The following is a 19,320-nucleotide window of genomic DNA, read 5'->3' as shown; positions in this document are numbered from 1 at the left end:
CTCAAGTTGCTTTTACCTACAATGTTAAAATGTCCCTTTTTTCTGAACATTACTTAGAAAGGGCACAGGAAAGATGTAGGATTGCTCATACTGCTAGTCCTTTGAAAATTAATGTAATGATGCCATGATGTCTATAAATAATTACTTGTGGCTAATCAATATTCAACTTCAAAGAATGACCTTGGCAATGAATCCTATTCAACAGCTAAAAAGCAGCTACTTGTAAACACCAAATAAATGGAAAGCCTTTACATCAGCCTCACTAATCTAGACCTGCCAAACTCAATCTTCGGAACACATTCTCTTACACGTCAGTCTTGTGTGTTTTCCATTCCCCAAAACATTCATTTTGCATTTGAAATTTCCTGTCTTTGCATGAACATGATTTTCTTTGACTGACAAGGATACTTTTCAGGATTTGAAGTCTTCCTCCACCCCCTCCCCATTTATGGATGAATGTGAACATATATATCACTGTGCTAGAATGTTTTCTTGATGTACTTTGCATGAGTTTCATAAGAAATCAGCAGGACTCAAAAGCTGACTTCTGATTTTACGATCTTTAAGGAAAAATGCTCTGCTTCATTAAATTATAATAGCTTGAATATTTTTTATTTATTTTACAGTGTACATACGTGTGATCAACTATGAAAAATACCATTAATAAAAGTCAAATTGAAAACTTTTTACTCAACATCTTTGCTCTTTTTTAATCCCTGGTCATTGTATTTGTTGACTCTCATGATAAAAAGAAGATTGCAACTTTTACTCATGTCAGTATTACAGAGCCAGAATAGTGAGCTGAATTGCATTTGAATACATTAATCATCAGATTCTCATTTGAGGTACAGGTAAATTGTTCAATACATATTTGTGTAAATGGAGCTACCAATTTCTACAGCTACAAGTATATTTGGTATTGGAAAACAGTATTAGCTGAGAAATAGTTTTGGAAATTACACTTTTAAACATCTTACTGTTTATACAAAAGGCAAAATTGAAGAGCCATGTGTAACATTAATTTTGCTTTCTTCACTTTTCTGGGTGAACTTCAGGCCACAGTGAGATTAATAATGCAACATAGCTTTACTATGGTGAGATCAGAATTTCATCCTTAAATCTTCAGTGCTAAACCTGAAGTTATATTTTCTATAAGATATTTTATTAGTTACTAGTAATGGATAATATAATTGTGACATATAGTAGTTAGTTATAGAGTTCTGACTGCATTTCTTTTCTAGCAATTTGAAATATTTAACGGTTTGGAGAACATTTAGTAGAAGAAGCTAAGCACATATGCCATGAAAAATATATCTATTTGCAGGTAGATACTACAAGGGGAAAATTTGGAGGATGTACATGCTCAGTTATTTGTGTAAGAAACTATTTTCTACTTTAGGCATCGGCCATGTAGACTTTCATTCCATTGTACAGAAAATTTGAGCTGTGTGATAAAAGCTAAGAAAATGCAGAGCTAAGAATAATCACTAACTTTGATTTGGGCTATGGGTTTATGAAATGATACAGAGGAAGATGGATTGACTTAAAGTAAAATAGAGCAGCCCGGGATGAAAGCAGTCACCTGGTGGCAGTATTCTGCACACTTACGTGTGAGTCTTCCTTTTAATTTCCCAAGTCAAATTCTTGCATCCAGCGATAGGAGTTCTGCTGAGGCCTATGCCTCCCTTCAGGGCATGCCTTGTGTGGCTAAAAGGCACGTCATTCTGGGTGGTCTGGGGGTATGTCTGAGGCAGGATCCCACAGGGAGTCTCATCCACTCATCTTTGGCCAGAAGGATGGTGCAATCACACTTAGACCTCAAAAGTAGACTGAAGGTTTAAACAGAAGGGAAAAAACAGCAGTGAACGTGTTAGAAGGTCCTGCAAGAATCAGCTCATTTTTGGAAAATGAATGTGTCTCAATTATTCTGGGAATATCAGGAGTGGCATAGACCCTATGGAGTTCAGGAGCTGCTTTTCCAAATCTTGTATCGCCAGTTCCTCAGTAGGTTCCACACAAGCACATAGAGAGGCAGCCTCGGGTTCGTTAAAAAAAAAAAAAAAAAAAGGTCTGTATAAAGTTAAAAAGATACTATTGAGTAACTTAAAATAATGAAGTTCAGGAACATTAAAACTTTGAGCTAATTAAAGCTGTGCCAATAGAACACAATAACACAATGTACAGAATTGGGAACTTTGAGTGGATAGATTTCATGTGATGGAAGAGAAACATTGATTAGTAATAACAGCAGTGGTGTGATGTAGAAAATTGCCCTCTCGTGGTAGATCTGGACTAACGCGGTGTATTTTTCAGTATCTATAGAATGAGAACAGTTGGGTTGGGTTGGTTGTGAATGCTCCATCCTTAATACGTTATTCATACTGATTACATTTGCATATGAGTCACATTCAGTTTGAATTTGCCAGATGTCCATTTATGTTTGTTTAAATAATGAGATCATTCCATAAAGTGAACAGAACCTCAAAATACAGAGGGAAGGCTGTTTAGAAAAACAAGATTTAAAATGCCTTGCTTACATATTTTCACATCTCGTGGTATATTATGCAAGCAGAAGCACAGCAATGTTAAGGCACTGTTCAAAAAAAATGTGTCCATTGCTAACACTTCATTAAATGATATATTATATAATAAAGCTTCATTGGATTTGTTTCTATTTCTCAGTCAATTTCTCCATTAATGGGAATGTTCTCGTTCTGAATACATTCAAATGTACTGTTTTCAAAGCCAGCATCATTTTGCTGCTGCTTGTTTTGTGTTACGTGAAGATCCCAAGTCTTTCCAAAGTGTTTTGTCATTTACTGTAGCATGGAAGAATTTTAAAATGTACTGCTCAAGGCAAAGCTTATACATAAACTGAGCAGACAAGGGGCAACTGAATTCTGAATTTTTATGTTATTGAATTTACATAAACTTTTAACAAGCAATAAACTTTTCTTATGCACAAAGGGAGACTACTAACTAACCACTTGAGTTCAACAAAGACTCCTCAAATGTGTACTTAATTCGTCTGAGACTTTTAAAATCTTTCTCAAGCCTGAAGAAATTATGGTTTTTTCATATTGCAGCCAATCACTACACACGTTAAACATTTACATTAGTACGTGGGAAATAAATTTAACCGTATACAATTTGAGATTGCTGCCTTGGTAAAGAAAGTTAACAGCATCATATCGGAACACACATCTGGTGAGCTACTTTGATCTCTTTAAAGCAGAATGTGCAAGAAAAGGCTGCAAGAAAAGAAAATGGAGAGTTTAGCCAAAGCTCTTGGTCAAAGCTCAATAAAGAACTATCTAGATGATATAATATGCAATAAAAGGAAACCACTGAAAATCAGTTTCATGCTAAGCTCCTCCAACTGATATATCTACCAGAAGCAACAGAATTTGATGACATAATATGTTTAGAGAAACAGGTTTCTCATGTTCGTTCTTAAGACGTAACAGATGATATTATGTGAATTGCACTATATCTGCCCATTCCCCAGAGAAATATAGGTCACATGCACAAAAACATCTGCAAGGTTCCCCATGCAAAATGTTCTTTATATTTTGGACCAGAGAAGAGGAGGGAGGCAAGACAGCTTTCAAATCAGAAGAAATGCACCATCACAACAGTGTGTTTATGTTCTTCATTTGTTCCAGGCTGTCTTTTCTAGATACAGCTTCTCTATAGCTTAGTTTGCTGTTTCCAAGTCTTTCATTTTCTTGTCAGTAGCAGTTGTTAGTTAAATATATCAAGAGCAGACTTTTCTGAAATTTATTTGAACTAGATCTGCTTTAAAATCTGTTGTAAATCAGTGGGCTAGGTTCACATCAGGCTATGTATGGAGCACTAATGTCTGCTTTTGGTAAGACATGCAAAAATTTGCACAACAGCTGGAAATTTGCAGTAGAAGTACAAGCAGACATATTATTGAAGGAGAGTTTTATGATTGTGTGGCTTCTAGAAAATATGTGCGTGTGCTGCTTGTGACTAGATTTGACGCATTCGTCTCTGTTGAAACAAAATGCCAAAATATTCAAACTACCAGAGCCTGGTTTTGCATGTTAGAGGAGCTTAAAGAGTAGCAAAGCACAGGGTCATAAAAATGTTTCCCTTTGTGTATTCAATCACGGCACTGCAGCTGTATGCTGAGTGCATTTTCAAAGTGAAGTGGGAAGGTATCACTAACTTTGCCTTGTGTTCTGTGTTACTATTTTTAAAAAAGTGTATCTGTTATAAAACAAAATGTCCATTCAGGTGACTGTTAGAACAACTAACTAGACTGCTGAATGATAAGCATATATGTGCAGAGAGATACCATAGGATCAGAGTTTTTGTTGAAAGCGATAATTAAAGCTGTGAGTGCTAAATACATCAGACACAATAAATTTTTTTGAAAAAATATGGCCATTTGCAGATGATTGGCACCAGTCTGCTAGACTAGTTGCTCTGGTCCGCTAGGGCCACGTGGCCTCACATTAGCATTTTGTTGGTGTTACAGAGTTTGAGGCATTGCTTATGGTCTTGGGCACAACAGTTTGACAGAAGTGCGGAGCTGGACTTCTTCCAAATTCCCTTACTTCCTTTCTCTTGAGTGTCATAACTTTTATGTCCTATTTGCCTTGTACCTTTCAGTCTCACCCTGTGTCATTGTTATATATGTATTTAGTTGAATTTGTGGCTGATGAAAGGATAGTCAAGTTGAAGACATCTTTCAGTTGTAATATTATTTGTTTGACATTTGAACTTTAAAATTCAAATGAAATGAATTCTGCAGTGCATTTTATTTATTAATGTTATGATGTTAAGAAAAATCAAATACCTTTTGGTAAACCATATTTTTGTCATTTATATGACCCAACCTACCAGGTCTTTTTATTGTGTTCTTATCTCTTTTGGTGGGGAAGAAAGGGCCATTGTATTTACTGCAAGTAAGGATATAGTTCACATCATTTGACAGTAGGGGACTCCAATAAAATGTTGGAATAAACAAAGTAAGCAGAAAATATTACCACTTTTCCTCTGGGAACTATTTAAACGTGCTACCATTTAAATTAACAGTAGACTTTGAATTTCTGAATATGCAGTTGTATGTAGTGTTCGTTTTAAAGCAGAAGCAGAAGCTCTTTTATAAAAGCGACAGCTGCAATTTTAAAAGATGCTGTGGAGATTTACCTAGTGTGGCAGCTAGGCTGTTTAGCTCTTTCAGATGTTTTGGGTAGAATTTGACAGCTGTTGGAAAGTTACTTTTAATATATTTTATTATGAAGAAACTCAAATACTCCATTAAAAAGTTGTTACTAAATTGCACACATAGAAGTTACTTAGGTTCTTTTGTTGTTGTCGCATTTGGTTGTTGAATTTTTGTTGTTGAATATGGTTGAATTTTGGCTGACAAACCCTGGCATTTATTTCCAGGTTTTCTTTAAGCTGATCTATTTTTTTTTTTTTTTTTTTTTTTATTTCAACAGCTTGATCAAGTTGTCCGTCAGAGAAATCTGCATAGTTTGGAACTTTTCCTCTCATGTGCACAGAAACAGTTAGGCGTTTTATTAAAGGAAGAGCCAACCACAACAGAGGAAAATGGAGACTGACATTCTCAGTACTGCTGATACAGTGTGATTTGTGAAGCTGCAAGTCTCAATCCAGCAAACGACAAATGCGTTCTAATCTTTTGGGATTGTATCATTGATTCAAGATTGATCTGAAACTATGCTTGATAGAAGTATTTGTGGATGATGTTCTTTTATTTATTTATTTATTTTACTCCTATTATCAGATTGCAAATATGGGAGGGGAAAAAAGTCCCTGGAAAGAATTGGTTTTATTTATCATTTTTCTTTCATTATATTTACTAGTAGCCCATGATTGAAGTTCTAGATAACTGCAGGAATGATGAAAACGTTTCCCTGTTATGTCTGGTTTAAATTTGGCATCATGCATTGATGTACTTTATCAGTATTTTTGTTATTTTAAAAGATGGAGAAAAACATTTAATTGAATATAGATACAAACCCGTCTCTACTTCCAAAGTACATGCCCAAGTGCATTGCCTCAGGTGAACCTGAGGAGCTTCTTATTTCCTACTACTTTTGATGTGTAACAGAAGAATCAGTACTGAAACGTAAGAGTGTTGACAGGCGTTTCTTCAGTCATTTATAAACAACTCCAGCTCTGGTAATAGAAAAGTTTAAAAACTAAACAGTGCATCTTCTTAGAGTAGTTCAAAACGTTGCCATAACCGATGTATAGTATGTATTTTATTTCTGTTTTACAAAGCTAGTTTGATTCCAAAAGTCGTTTTCTCATGCAAGTACGATTAATGTGACTGACCTCAGTTTCAGGAAGAAGATGTATGTAATTATGTGGAGGCTGATACTGCACTGCTTCAGTGGAATTTCTGACAGAATAAGGAGTGCAATTTGCTGACCTCAGATGCCCTTTCTAAACCCATTGAAGGAAGTAGAAAACTCCCCACTGACATTCTTGGACTTTGGATCAAGTCGTAGGTCTTTCTAGTCTTGCTAATGACAGCATGGAGGGGAATTTCTGTGCCTACACTCTATTGATTGTAGATTTGGGGCCTTAGTTATAAAAGAGTTCTGACTGAAATAAGGGAAAATAAATGCTCACACTTAGGAACGTAAATAAACTGAGAATGATATCTCTTGTGGTGAGCTAGTGATTCAATGGGGGACCTATGGGCATTTTTTAGTGTCGTTCTTGTTATTCAGTGGTGTTTTGAGTTTTTTTTGTTTGGCTGGGTTTTTTGCATCAGCAGTCACTTTTCATAAATTGCTTTTTTATAGCAAAAAGGAAACACTAAATGGTTGCGTATGTATTTGGCAGTATGAAACGTGTTGCAGAGAGTTTAGGTTTTTATTTAAATCTTTTTCTGTGCTTCATTTTTGTAATCAAAACCAAAGGTTTTGTCTTCTGTATGTAAAAGTTCCCTGAAGAAGTAAATAATTCTGATTTTCCTAGATGATGACCTCAGCCTACAAATGGATGAAAATCCAGTCTTTTTTTTGATATTTCTTGATTGACTGGTCAGTTTCCGTTTCTTCTGGCAGACCAAAAAATACTTTTGTGTTAATGAGTTGCCTACTTATTTATCGTTCCTAAACCAGTGAAATTCTTGTCTTTGTCAACTCCACCAAAGGTGACGCAGATGTCCACGTGGTTTTTTTTGGAAAGTAGAGGCAGTGTAAAATAAAATTGGTTGTCTAGTGCTGTCTCAAAATCTATGTTTAATTGTGGAAATGTGGTATGAGCAGATTCCTAGATGAACTTCAACATTCTTGGTTTTACTTCTAGGCCTGTACATGGAATAGTATTCCATTTTACTGAAGACCTCAAAGTGTTCCGCATCAAAGCCAGAGCCTTAGCAGTATATCAGCATTCTCCTATTAAAGAGTTCTATATCCTGACTTGCAACAATATGTAAAAGCACTTGGAGAAGCTTATCATTGGAGTCAGTAAGATTTCAGTGGCAATTATGGTATGTCTTTCCCATTAGAACATCTCGTGTTCTTTAATCTCAGTTCTTGAATATTGTGATTGACACAGAGAACTGTGGATATTTTTTTCTTACCTTTGACAGTTTTAGTCCTTTAATCTTTTTCTCTACCCTGCAAGCAAAACTGCAGAATTAGACCACAGACATACAAGATCAGATTGGGAGTTTGGATTACATTCAAAACTCCCAAGTCTCAGAGAAGAAGTTTAGTTACCCAGCAGAAAAAGGTTTATCCAGTATGTTAGCTTTGGAGTATGCAATAACCTCCATCTTCTCCACATTGCATCTAAAGCTTTAAAACTTACTTTTATTTTTCATTATTTCTACCTAACCATAGGAGAATAAAGTTTTGTGGAAATTTAGGAGGAGGGAAGGCAGGGAGAAGTTTGCAAAACCCAGTCTAGCTCCTAGAAGGTGTCATCACAATTTTATTTTATTTTTTTTATTCCTACATACAGACTGAAGAATGACATATAAGAGAAAATAATAGGTTCAAGGCCTGCAGGGTAGAACTTTGCCTGCCTCTGAGGCATGGCTGCTAGTGTAACAATTTTGGCAAAACTGATATGTAATGGGAGGAACAAGAAGCTCTAGAACTAATCCTTAGAATTGAAATGCAAGAACTATAAATGTTCAAGCTAGTGAGACTGCAGTCTAGAACATTACCAAAGCTCATATAATATACATGTTATATATATATGACTGTGTACTTTATATTAGAAATAAACCACAAATCTTGTTATGTAGAGATGTATTTTAAACAATCAGTTGTGTGTATTAAAAGTTACCTAAAAGACAGGGTAACGGTAGATCCAGTGTATATAAAGGTGTCTTTCATTGGTGTCAGTCAGGCCCATTCTGTTTTAACACTTCTACTTGACGGTCTACAGCAGAGATCAGAACAGTGAAGTTTATAACTAATACTTTAATAAGTTAATACTGAATATTGTGATATCATACAGTCCTACACATTTGTGTTATATTTCTGTATGTTTCTGTTGGCTCCCTATCTGCTTCCATTACAGAATTCTAGATTAGGTCTGAGACTATGTGCGTACAAGTCATTAACAAAGAAGAAATCATTTACCATACACTTTTTGTACGCTGTCTATAGTTAAGATATAGGAATATTTGAATTTTAGCCTTGCTCTAAGAATCTCATTGACAAATGATGCTTGAATTCCTTGAAGCATTGAATTCCTTTACTCCGTCATGAGAAGGCAGAACAAAGAAAAAGCAGTAGTCATTCCAGAGGCTGAGATTGCATTAGTGTTTTGAGATTTTTGTGCATCTTTACATTGGCATCTGATCAAAAGTTGCCTCATGTCCTGCCAGCTCAGTAAATGGCAATGTTAATTCCTGACTGTCTGAAATTATCCATGGAGACATGACCTTTAAGAGCCTAATTTCTGTTCACACTGAAACTCCCTTATAGCACTCTAGACCCTCCTCTTCTATTGTGTGTTTTCTATCTCCACATATTTGAACTTACAGATTTTTTTCCCCACCCCTTGGATGGAGGGAACATGTGATAAGATTTCATCTTGTTTCCTAGCAGGAAATAGCCACTGATAAAAATTGTTCATCAAGGGGACAGATACAATTTATGCTCACTTTCAGATCACGTACAGTGTCAGTGGAGTTATCAAATGGACTTAGTGCAAATGTAAAATGAGCTGGATTGGATACCCAATCTAGCTTCCAGCTAGTTAGCTTTCTTGATGCCGGATGGGTAGGTGTTAAAGCATAGAGCACAGCATGGTCTAACAAGCCATTTACATCTTTCCCCAGCTTCATTGCAGCCTACACCCAGCTACCTGAAATACAGTTTCCTTTAACTGGTTTAGGTACTGTAAACTTTCTTGCAGGAGTGACTAACGTGTGGATGAGATTGTCTTAAAAATTTTTACATGGCCATTCTGAATACTATATAGAAATATTTTATAACATCTGTGGCATTCCTTTTTCATCAGTGGTTTATAAACGTACCAAAGAAACGTTGGTCTGGAAAACACTTTTTACATGGGTGTAATTTGAGCCTTCAGTTCACTTCAATGTGCTTGCAGGAACTGACAAAACAAATGTTTTCTTTTCTGTGATCTGCCCAAGAATATTGTTCTTCTAAGGCTTCAAGAATTGATGGCTTACCTGCTAGAATAGCTTAAGCACAGTTTTCTTTATTAATTTTTAAGCCTACATAAAACTAATAATACTGCTGCTGAATTAGAGTCACATTTGAACAGTTGAACATCACGGGGAAACCATCCCAGTTGCACTCTCTCTGGCTCAAGTTTTGTATTTGCCTTTGAAAGCATATGCTTTGTTAGCTAAAGGAAAGCACTGCGGTGTATAGACGTCTCACTGTAGACATTGCCTAAAGAGTTCACTTGCCATGGTGATGCAGTAGCTAAAAATGCCCTCGTCAAAGCTCCCTCATACGTGGAGCAAAAGGTCAGTCTTGCTTTATGCCATTTGTCACAGATAGACATTTGCCACATGGTAGGTTATGGTGTTTACATTTCTGTGGGAAGCATTGCTAGCATTACATTATAAAGACCTATCGAAATATAGAAGAAAGTGGTGAGAGTCAACTGTAGGTGCTGGTGACAACATAGTATTTAGCAACACAACATAAAGATGATTTTTTTTTTTATTCATCTTGTTTATTGTATAGTGTGTATTTTAAACTGATCTTGTTTATTGTATAGTGTGTATTTTAAACTTGTATCACCTTTCAGTGATACAACATTCCTGTGATAATAATAATAACAATAATTTCCTGTGATAGATGTGGTATCGGTATTTTATCCACATCTTAGATGCTGTGTAATTATAATAATTTTAATATGCGTCAGAGATTCATATTTGTTTATATTGCCTGTAATTCCTCACATTTCAGACTTGCTAAACCAGCATTTTTTAGATGCTTTCCATTGTCTGGCGTGGATAATACAATACACAAAGAAAGTATTATTGAATAAAGACTCAAGACTATTCTACTTTTTTTTCCGATGGCATTTTTAAACAGTTTGACAGCGAACACTAGTAAAAAAATGAGACGTGTATTAGTACACATATCCTAAAAATACAAAATGCTACAAATTTGTGTTTTTTTTTTTTTTTTTTTTCAGATTTGGTAATAAATCTGTATCAATAGATATAGATCACGATCAGATGGCAAGTCATTGGCATTCATTCTCTTTCTTCAAGTTAAAGTATTTTGTCTTCTCACAAAAGCCAAAGGGATTTGTACCTCTCTGAGTTTAAAAGAGAAGCTTGACTTAACCGATCCCCTCTACAGTATAATGGTAAGAGGCCCTTTAGCCAAGGGAGAAACAGAATTGTTTTTGCTGAGTGAACTTTGAAGGATGTTTCAGTTCTTGTACTACTACCAAATTAGGGCATCAGTTAAGACTTCATGTCGATCTTGCTACATAAATTTTCTGAAATATAGCTGCTCATGATGATACATGGCCAGGTCTCTATTTTTGTGGCAATGATTTTAAAAATTCCATTACTTAAACATCCCGCTCTTCTATTGTGACTGTAGATTACATATTTGGAGAGTGATTGTGAAGCTCTGGCTCCCAGGAAGTCAGGAGGAGTTTGCTGTTGCTTATTTCCAGCTCAAAATGTCATCCTTCCTCACATTTTTTGCAATGCAACTACAACGAATATAATGCACACAGCTTTGTCATGGTATGGTTCTGGAAATGTACCAAGAAGTTGTTTCAAGAGCAGATTTCATGATCAGCTCTTTAAAGAAAATGCCAGCATTTGTTCTGTATGTGGTAGATTGGGGAAGGGAGATTGGCTGTTGGCTGAGACCTTGGTGAGGGGATACGTGTGTCACATTATGACTATACTACTGCTAAGAAGAATGTATTTTCATATTCTCATTAAAGTAAGTTGCTTCTCCCTTGGTACATCAGAACTAATAGCAACTCTGTAGTATTACCTACTGAAATGCCTAGAAAAAACACATTCGGTTGTATCAATGAAATCACTATCACAAAGATGTAAATCAGTCCATTTTAGTATCAAGTTTGACAGTAGTGGCAACATGAAGGTAAATGTAAGGTGCTATTTGTGCTATTGTAGGTAAATGTGAGGTGCTATTTCAACTGACTGATGAAGTTTACAGCTGGATAGTAGTTTGATAAAAAAATGGATGAATCCCGATAAGTTTGTGAGGGTTAAAGAGTCATACAAGTGAGACCACCTTGCTTTTTTTATGGATCATTGTTAGAAGGAGTCAAAATCTGTCCTGGAGTGTCAGTGGCCAACGATTTCAGCAGTTGCCTGAATACAACAGAACTGCATTTGGTCTGTTTGAAACAATAACATTGACATTGGAAAGCATGATTATTTCAGCAAACTGTCCATATACAATTTTCCAACTCTTGTGTCTTTAAGGGGGTTTTGTGCATTTTTCATGTGTTCCCTGCCCTAGGGCAAAAGGAACAGTGTTTTCATAAATGTTTATGAGCGTGATGGTGAAACAAAAGGAGGAGTTGTAAGCAAGGTGGAATTTATTTTCTCCATACTCTTTTGGTAGTGAGGGCAAGGATATTTGAAAGAACAGCAGTTCTCTAGATGCAGAAAAAAAACAAAATAATAGTATTGTGGTTTATGAATTGAGAGGGATTTGGTGAGGAAGAAGAGACAAAGAGGTATTCTTTTATAATGTGAACTTCGTGGTATATTAAGAGCTAGAAAAGATGTGATTTCACAGAACAGAGAGGGATGACAGGTTCAAATGAGAAGTGCAGACAGGAGGTTCTGAATCCTTTAGAAATCACTCATCTAAACCTACAAACTTTTCAGATGTAAACAGCAAAATGAGTCAAGAAAAAAGAAAGGTGAAGATGCATATACTTCCTGTGCAGTTTAAAGAGTAATTGGTTTCAGGACTCAGAACTTCTCAAGCTTAACAGTGGTTTCTGTAAGGACCTAGACAATTTAACCAGAAGGTCTGTTCTCTCAGAAAACAGTACTACATGAGAATCTGTACTTCAGAACAACATCCAAAACCTCAAAATAAAAGTTTATGCTTTGTAAAGCTTAAAAGCATTGCAAGGCTGACATGTTGAGACCCCAATACATTAGTCTGACAAATGTCAATACATATTCCTGGGCATCCTGGACAGAATATTTTCGGAGCTTCTATGGAGGAATGGTGCTCACTAGGGGTACTACTGTATCAGGATGATGAACATATTCTTGCTTGATTGTTACACTGATATTAAAAAGAAAGTTATATGCATAATGGAGAAGCGTTTAAATGTCTGCCAAATGGAAAGGGATCCAGATGTGTTCAAAGATAATACAAGATCTATCCATCTTCTTGGGAATAAGAAGTGTGTTTAGGTCTCGGAATCATCTATCCATCTTCTTGGGAATAAGAAATGTGTTTAGGTCTCGGACAAAATAATTTTTCATTTGCAGAGATTGGAATAAAAATTCCTATAAGCTCGAGACGGCAGTGGAGAAGGTCTACAAAAGACTGATAGTTACACAGTTCATGAATGACAAGACTACTCAGAAGAATACAAATAACTACAAGCAGGATCAGCATCAAATTGCACTCGATTATATTAATAGGTAATATAAATATCATAGTCATAATGTGTATGCACAGTTTTCAAGACAATTTTTCTTCAAAAAATTCTTCAGAGAACAAGTGAGTTGAAGGAGGGGGTGATAAGGTCATCCTCCTCTGTATTTAAGAAGGATCCAAATGGATGGTTGACTGGTTTATTGTTTGTTGGGGCCAAGTGTTAATACCTATTCAGATGCATAAGCATCCAGAAGTGCATGCTAGTTTTCACAGAGCAATCATATAGCACAACTGTCTGTACCAATTAGATGTTTTAATCATATTTTTCCTGTTGGTTAAGCTTCAATGAATCACGCTGGTAAGTGGATTAAAGTCTTTTATGTGCCTTGTATACTGTTGGTGTCATGAATAATTTAATTACAGCTGCCTCCAGGACAAAGCTCAGAAATGTCAATTAACAACTTGAAAAAAGGTGTTCTACACTATAGTGAGAGTTGATTCACACTTTCTAGACTTTCTGTTGTTGAGCTCAGTGAAACAGATACTGTTTTCCCTTAAGACGACAAAACTGGGGTGCCAAATTCACTTAGTTTATTACTTAAGAAAGCCTGTTGGTCAGTAATGTTTTTCATAGTGCTCTGAAAAATACATATTATTATGAAAGCGTCCAGAAATCAACCAGAACAGATGTATTCTTTGCTGAATTGCAAGTCAAAGTTTGTTGGTGGGTTTCACCCCTGCTGTTAATCAACAAGGCCTGGATTTTGCTCATTGTTTCTAGCTAATGCCTTGCCTTCTTTACAATGGAGCTTTGAGGGCAAATCAGCTATACCACCCTCAAAAAGGACTCTTTGACAAGGAAAGAGAGAAACACTGAAAAGCATTCCAGCCTGGAGTCCAGCTGGGAACATGGTGCTTCCACTTCCAAAGACGCCATCCTGCCAATTTCTCGCACCAAATCTATCGGCCCACTCAAAATTTGCATGGACAACTCTTTACAAACATTTTTCCTTTAGATTATTCAGGAGAAAAAGGATCGCTCTCCTTCCTTGAACAAATGCCACTGCTGTAGGATACACTAGAAAAAAGAGGGACTTAACTTTGTGTAAAAAGTAGTAAATCCCAATGCAATCTGAGCTGGTAGTGATGCGGTTACCAGAGCACTAGCCTCTGTGTTTAAAGAGAGCATGGAGTCCTCACTAGTTCTTGTTGATAGTCTGCCACAAATGTGAATAAAATAAAGCAGACCCTGAATTAATCACTCCCACATTATTTGGCTTATTACATACCAAACTGACAGGCTGCTAGGCAGCTTGGATACAGATAAGGCAAAAATGTGGAAACCAACAACTGCTCTGTGTGTCAAATTTCTGTCGATGATCCTGTTTACAGGAAAGTTTCTTCACAATAGAAAGTCCAGGTCTTACCTCATTCTGATACACAATAAAACATGATAAAATGTGCAGAGCTGATACGATCAAAACATATATTTGACTTAAATCTCGGCAATTGTATTTTAACTATGATTGCCAGCAAGTAGAGGAGAGCTTGGTACTGCTGAGGAAAGATAGTAATTCTTTTCCCTATTGATTACCCTGTGGATATATCTAAACTAAGGTTAAAAATAAAGAACATAAAGTGGCTAATCACAGGGTCTCAGCAGAGATAGAAATTTTTAAAGCATATTGTGTCCTCACAGAAGTTCATCAAAGCAAAGACAATGCAATGGACTTTGACCCATCAGAGCATGCTGAATACAGTGTCTTTCCCTCTGTTGACTGGAAAACTAGTAGAAAATGACTGGTTCTCATTGTACAAATGAAGACCAAAAGGCAGCTTCTGTCTGTGAATGGAAAAAGGGGAAAATCTGTGGAAGAATAATGATCCATCAGCATTGTAAGAAGCTCTCATTTAGTACTGTAAATAATGATTTAATCCTGGAATAAGGCTGAGTTAATAATATTAAGTACGAAGACTCTTTTTTCCAACCCTATGGTGTTTGACATGTAAGACATTGCAAATTAATAAATGGCCGTGCTGGAGAGTTGTTTTTATTGTCATGTCAAAAAGCTATGCTGTTATGCTTTTCCCAAGGGAAGCAGCATTGCAGAGAGTGGGAGGATGGTGGAGGAAATAGCCCATCATCATTAGCCATCTTACAGAGACATGAAAAAAACTAGATAAACTTGCTCGAACGATCAGGCTTTCAGTGTTGCCTGGGAAAGGCCTGTCTTCACCACTTCCAGATCAGACCATGGACCGGTGTGATAATTCTGATCCATGTGAATTTCACACATGTATGAGGTTCACTCGTCTCAAAGTGAATTCAGTGCCTGAGGGTTACCTGGTAAGCAAGGCAAAAAGCAATGATTGCAAAGAGTGGTCTTGAGTTATCAATGCACAGGGTGCACTTCCAGGGTTAGTGAAAACTGTATTTATTTCCCACAAGAAAGTAGTATCAAGCAGTAAAGAGAAATTAAGAGCATCCAAGAAAAAATCTGCCCAGACATAAAGACAATCCAAGACCAAACAACTGGCACAGGCCAAAACTGCAATAAATGTGAAATAAAAATAGCAAGGTTAGACAATTGTAGCCAAGATAAGAAACGTGCTGCTAGGCTTTCAAAAAAAAAAAAAAAAAAAGCCCTCAACATTTTGCAATTCTGCAAATTCTCCTCAATTCTTTTGGCAACATGCAAAGAAATAGATCAGTAAATCCACCTGCATAAGGTATAGCTGGTGATTCAGAAGAAAGGTGAACTTCCAGATGCTGGAACTTAGGGCTTTGTAATAATAGAATAACAGTAAATGCATGCCGTATTGGGTGTTGTTGTCAAGGTTTTGGTGAAGGGGGGCTGCAGGGGCGGCCTCTGTGAGGAGAGGGCTGTGCGGGGACTGCCCCACGCCGGCTCCCACCGACCCACGGCCGGGCACAGCTGAGCTCCACAGCCAAAATGGTGGCACCTTGGGGAAAACATGTTTAAGAAAGAGACCATTGGTGGAGCAGAGATTCCCCTGCAGCCCATGGAGAGGCCCACGCGGGAGCAGATACCCGCACTGCAGCCCTTGGAGGACCCCATGCTGGAGCAGATGGTTATTTCCTGAAGGAACTGAGGCCCGTGGAGAGCCCACGCTGGAGCAGATTTTTCTGGACTGCAGCCCGTGGAGGGGACCCACACTGGAGCAGGGAAAGAGTGTGAGGGGAAGGAGCGACAGAGAGGAGCTGTTATGGACTGACTCCCTAACCTGCCATTCCCCATCCTTCTGAACTGCTTGGTAGGGAAGGGGTAGAGGAGTTGGGAATGGAGGGGTGATGTGGAGCCTAGGGAAAAAAAGCAGGGGGTGGGGAGGAGAAGTTGTTTTAATTTTTGTCTTTGTTTCTTACCTTCCAACTTGATTTTAATTGGCAATAAATTAAATTTATTCTCCCCAAGTTGAGTCTGTTTTGCCTGTTGATAGTAAGGTGATCTCCCTGTATTTACCTCGACCCATGAGCTTTTTCGTCTTATTTTTCTCCCCCTGTCCTTTTGAGGAAGGAGAGTGAGCAAGCAGCTGGGTGGGCATCTCGCAGCCAGCCAAAGTCAACCCATCAGATGTGCGCTGACATTGGACCCTCAGTGACAACTTATTTAAATGGATACCCGCTCCAGACACGTCAGTGGGCCGGAAAACCAATGCGAGTCTCCCATAGGTCTTTCCTCATCTCACAACGTTGTTACGTTGTCAGCAAGAGCTAGAAGGATACCAACGGGGGAAAGAGGGAGAAAGAGCACAGTCTAGAGGAAGAGGTCGGTGTGCAGTGCCAGTGGTGAGGAGAGACTGCTCTCAGGACGGAGGAAGTCCGTCCTTCCTAAGCACGCATTTCCTTACGGGAGTCCCGGCAGCGCGAGAGAATGGCAAAGAGAAAGTTGGGTGAACTCAACTAGCATTGACATACTCCACCCTGGAGGTTAGAAGACTGGATGAGAGAAGGTAAAATAAGGGAATAGCAAAGCAGCTGATAGGAAGGAGTAGCATCGGGAGCTGGCGTCAGACAAGTCAGCAAAGCAGGGACTGAACTTAAAACACAAGAGTGCAAGGGGGTGCGATAATGAAGATGACAGAGATATCGGAGTGAGCAATGCTGAAAAGAATGAAAATGGTGGTTAGTGAGAGAAAGTCTTGACAAGACTAATCAGAAAGAAAAAACAAATAGTGACCATTCAGATGTAGAGCTAAGGTTGGGGCAGGGGCAGGGAGGCGGGGGACCAGGAGGGGAGGACGAACTTCTGTGTAATATTTGCTTCCACACATGCACTATTAAAGTTGGAGAGTGGTGCTGAAAGAGACTTAAATAGAGTTGATTTCCTGAGCTTGTAATGAGTCCATGCACTTTGGGTTTGGCTGAATTTTTTTCCATTTTTGTTTCTTTTTTTTTTTTTTTTTCCACAGGAAGAAGTAATAACATTTTCAAACCGACTGTAGTTCTGGTCCAAATCAGCTTTAAGATTCTAGTTTGGGAATGACAGGATCAAATTCTCACAAGCCTTCTCAGGAGATTATGGCCCAGCAAAGATTAAGATATTTCTGCTGTCTTGATCTGGATCCAGAAATTCTTTCCACTTCTGAGTCTGCTTTCCAACCAGTGCTGCTAAGGTGTATTTGAATCAGAAGATTAGACTCCAAGCAGTTGTTTTTCTCTCTCCTTTGTCCTCTTCTCTCCTCCCATGTCCTAACCCCTACCACTCGCCAAAGTTTCACTCCCTCCTGTCTCTACCTTGCTGCCAAAAAAAAGGAAAACAGAAACCTCACAGCTCACCCTCCTTTTTTTAATAAGATCAGATTTTGAGGCTTTGGTTTTGACTCATGTCTATATGAGGTAAAAACCACTCAGCTTTTTTTTTTTTTTTTTTTTTCCCAGTCTTAAAACCTGATGTTGCTTTGGGTTTGTGGTAGAAAAGGAGATTAATATCCTCGTGGATTCCCAATAACAAACATTTTCTTTTTTTTTTCTTTTGCATTCAGTTTTTGCATTGATTCTGCAGAATCACACAGTCTACTGGACTAGATTGATAGCTGGTCTTAAGCCAACATGTTTTTTTCCTATGTTCTTAAGTGTTCCTGCTGACTTCTGTTTTCTGATGTGTTTTTGGATTGCCATGGTACGATGCTGTCAAGCAGAAATATAATTGTCAGTTTGATTTTTTTCTCATCTACTGTCAAAATACTTCACAAGGTGGCCCTCACCTTTTAAGGCAGGAAGCGCAAATATACACACACACATACAGAGAGACACATTCATCCGTCATAGATGTTGTCACATCGAGCCAATCATGCAGTCCATTTAGGAGGCTGTGGTTGAAGGCAGAGGAGGAGTTTTGCAAATCAAAGCTTGACTGCGGAGTCGCTTGAGCAGTGACTCACTGAGAAGTCATTGTAAACAAATTAATTTGTGCCTCAGTTTACTGCACTGGAAAAATGAAGTGTCATTAAAGTGTTTAGAAGCTGAAACACTGTTCTGAAAACATAATGAAGTGCTTTCTAATTCAGGTGACTATTGATAAGCATCGTTTTGACTGTATCTCCCCTGAGAAATAAACAAATTGGTGTTTGGAAAGCTGCCATTCCCAGCAGCCATGCACTCCGAACATTCCTCCTTCTCCACTGTCTCAGTTTGTTTGTAAGGGACTTTTTGGTTGTTTTCTTTACACTGGAAAAAATGAAACACAAAACAAGCATGAAGCAAAAAAAATTTGCTAATGAGTGCTAAGAAAGGTAAAACTGTCAGGATCTTTTTTAGGAAACATTTCCTCCATCAAAAAACGTGTGTGCCTTCTTTTTATGAGGGGGAGGTAGAAAGCAAGGAGTTTGGGGGGGGGGGGGGTAGGTTGTATGTGGATGTAATAATTAAATGTTAGCTTTGTGTCTTTTTTTTTTTGGCCTGCTAGGAGCTATGTACCATGGTGATACATAAACAAGAAGTGACCAATTATTCATGTGAAAAGAGGTTTCATGAATCACAGGAAAACTGTAAATTATGTGGAAAAGCACATTTCACACTCTTTTCAGGATCTGATTGTGACAGCATGGAATCACTGTAATAACTATGCACATTCTTTTTAATAAGATTTGGGGGTGGGCGGGAGAAGAGGTTCTGATAGTACTGGAATGCTTTGCAACAAACCCTTTCTTCTCTTTTTGAGGCACAAAAAAGTCTGCTTTAGCTGCCTGCTCCAGTACGGCTCATTGAAGTATG

The 19,320-nt window shown here is 37.7% G+C and overlaps 1 protein-coding gene across 7 annotated transcripts in view; it reads left to right on the top strand.

Moving 5' to 3' along the window:
• Nucleotides 1–13,476, top strand: part of CCDC91 (coiled-coil domain containing 91) — a 160,883-nt gene extending 147,407 nt beyond the window's left edge. For 6 of the 7 annotated variants that reach the window (XM_030041178.2, XM_030041180.1, XM_030041179.2 and 3 more), the window contains one exon: nt 5,478–13,476. In XM_030041178.2, the coding sequence (XP_029897038.1) occupies nt 5,478–5,600 (123 nt within the window). In that variant the 3' untranslated portion in view covers nt 5,601–13,476. The remainder of the gene's footprint in view (nt 1–5,477) is intronic. The other variant, XR_003927223.2, reaches the window with a different exon arrangement.
• The last annotated feature ends 5,844 nt before the right edge of the window (nt 13,477–19,320 follow it).

The sequence above is a fragment of the Aquila chrysaetos genome, chromosome 17, assembly GCF_900496995.4.
Source record: "Aquila chrysaetos chrysaetos chromosome 17, bAquChr1.4, whole genome shotgun sequence".
In the NCBI taxonomy this organism is placed as follows: domain Eukaryota; kingdom Metazoa; phylum Chordata; class Aves; order Accipitriformes; family Accipitridae; genus Aquila; species Aquila chrysaetos.
The sequence above is the reverse complement of the archived record's forward strand: the minus strand, read 5'-3'. Positions and strand labels throughout refer to the sequence as shown.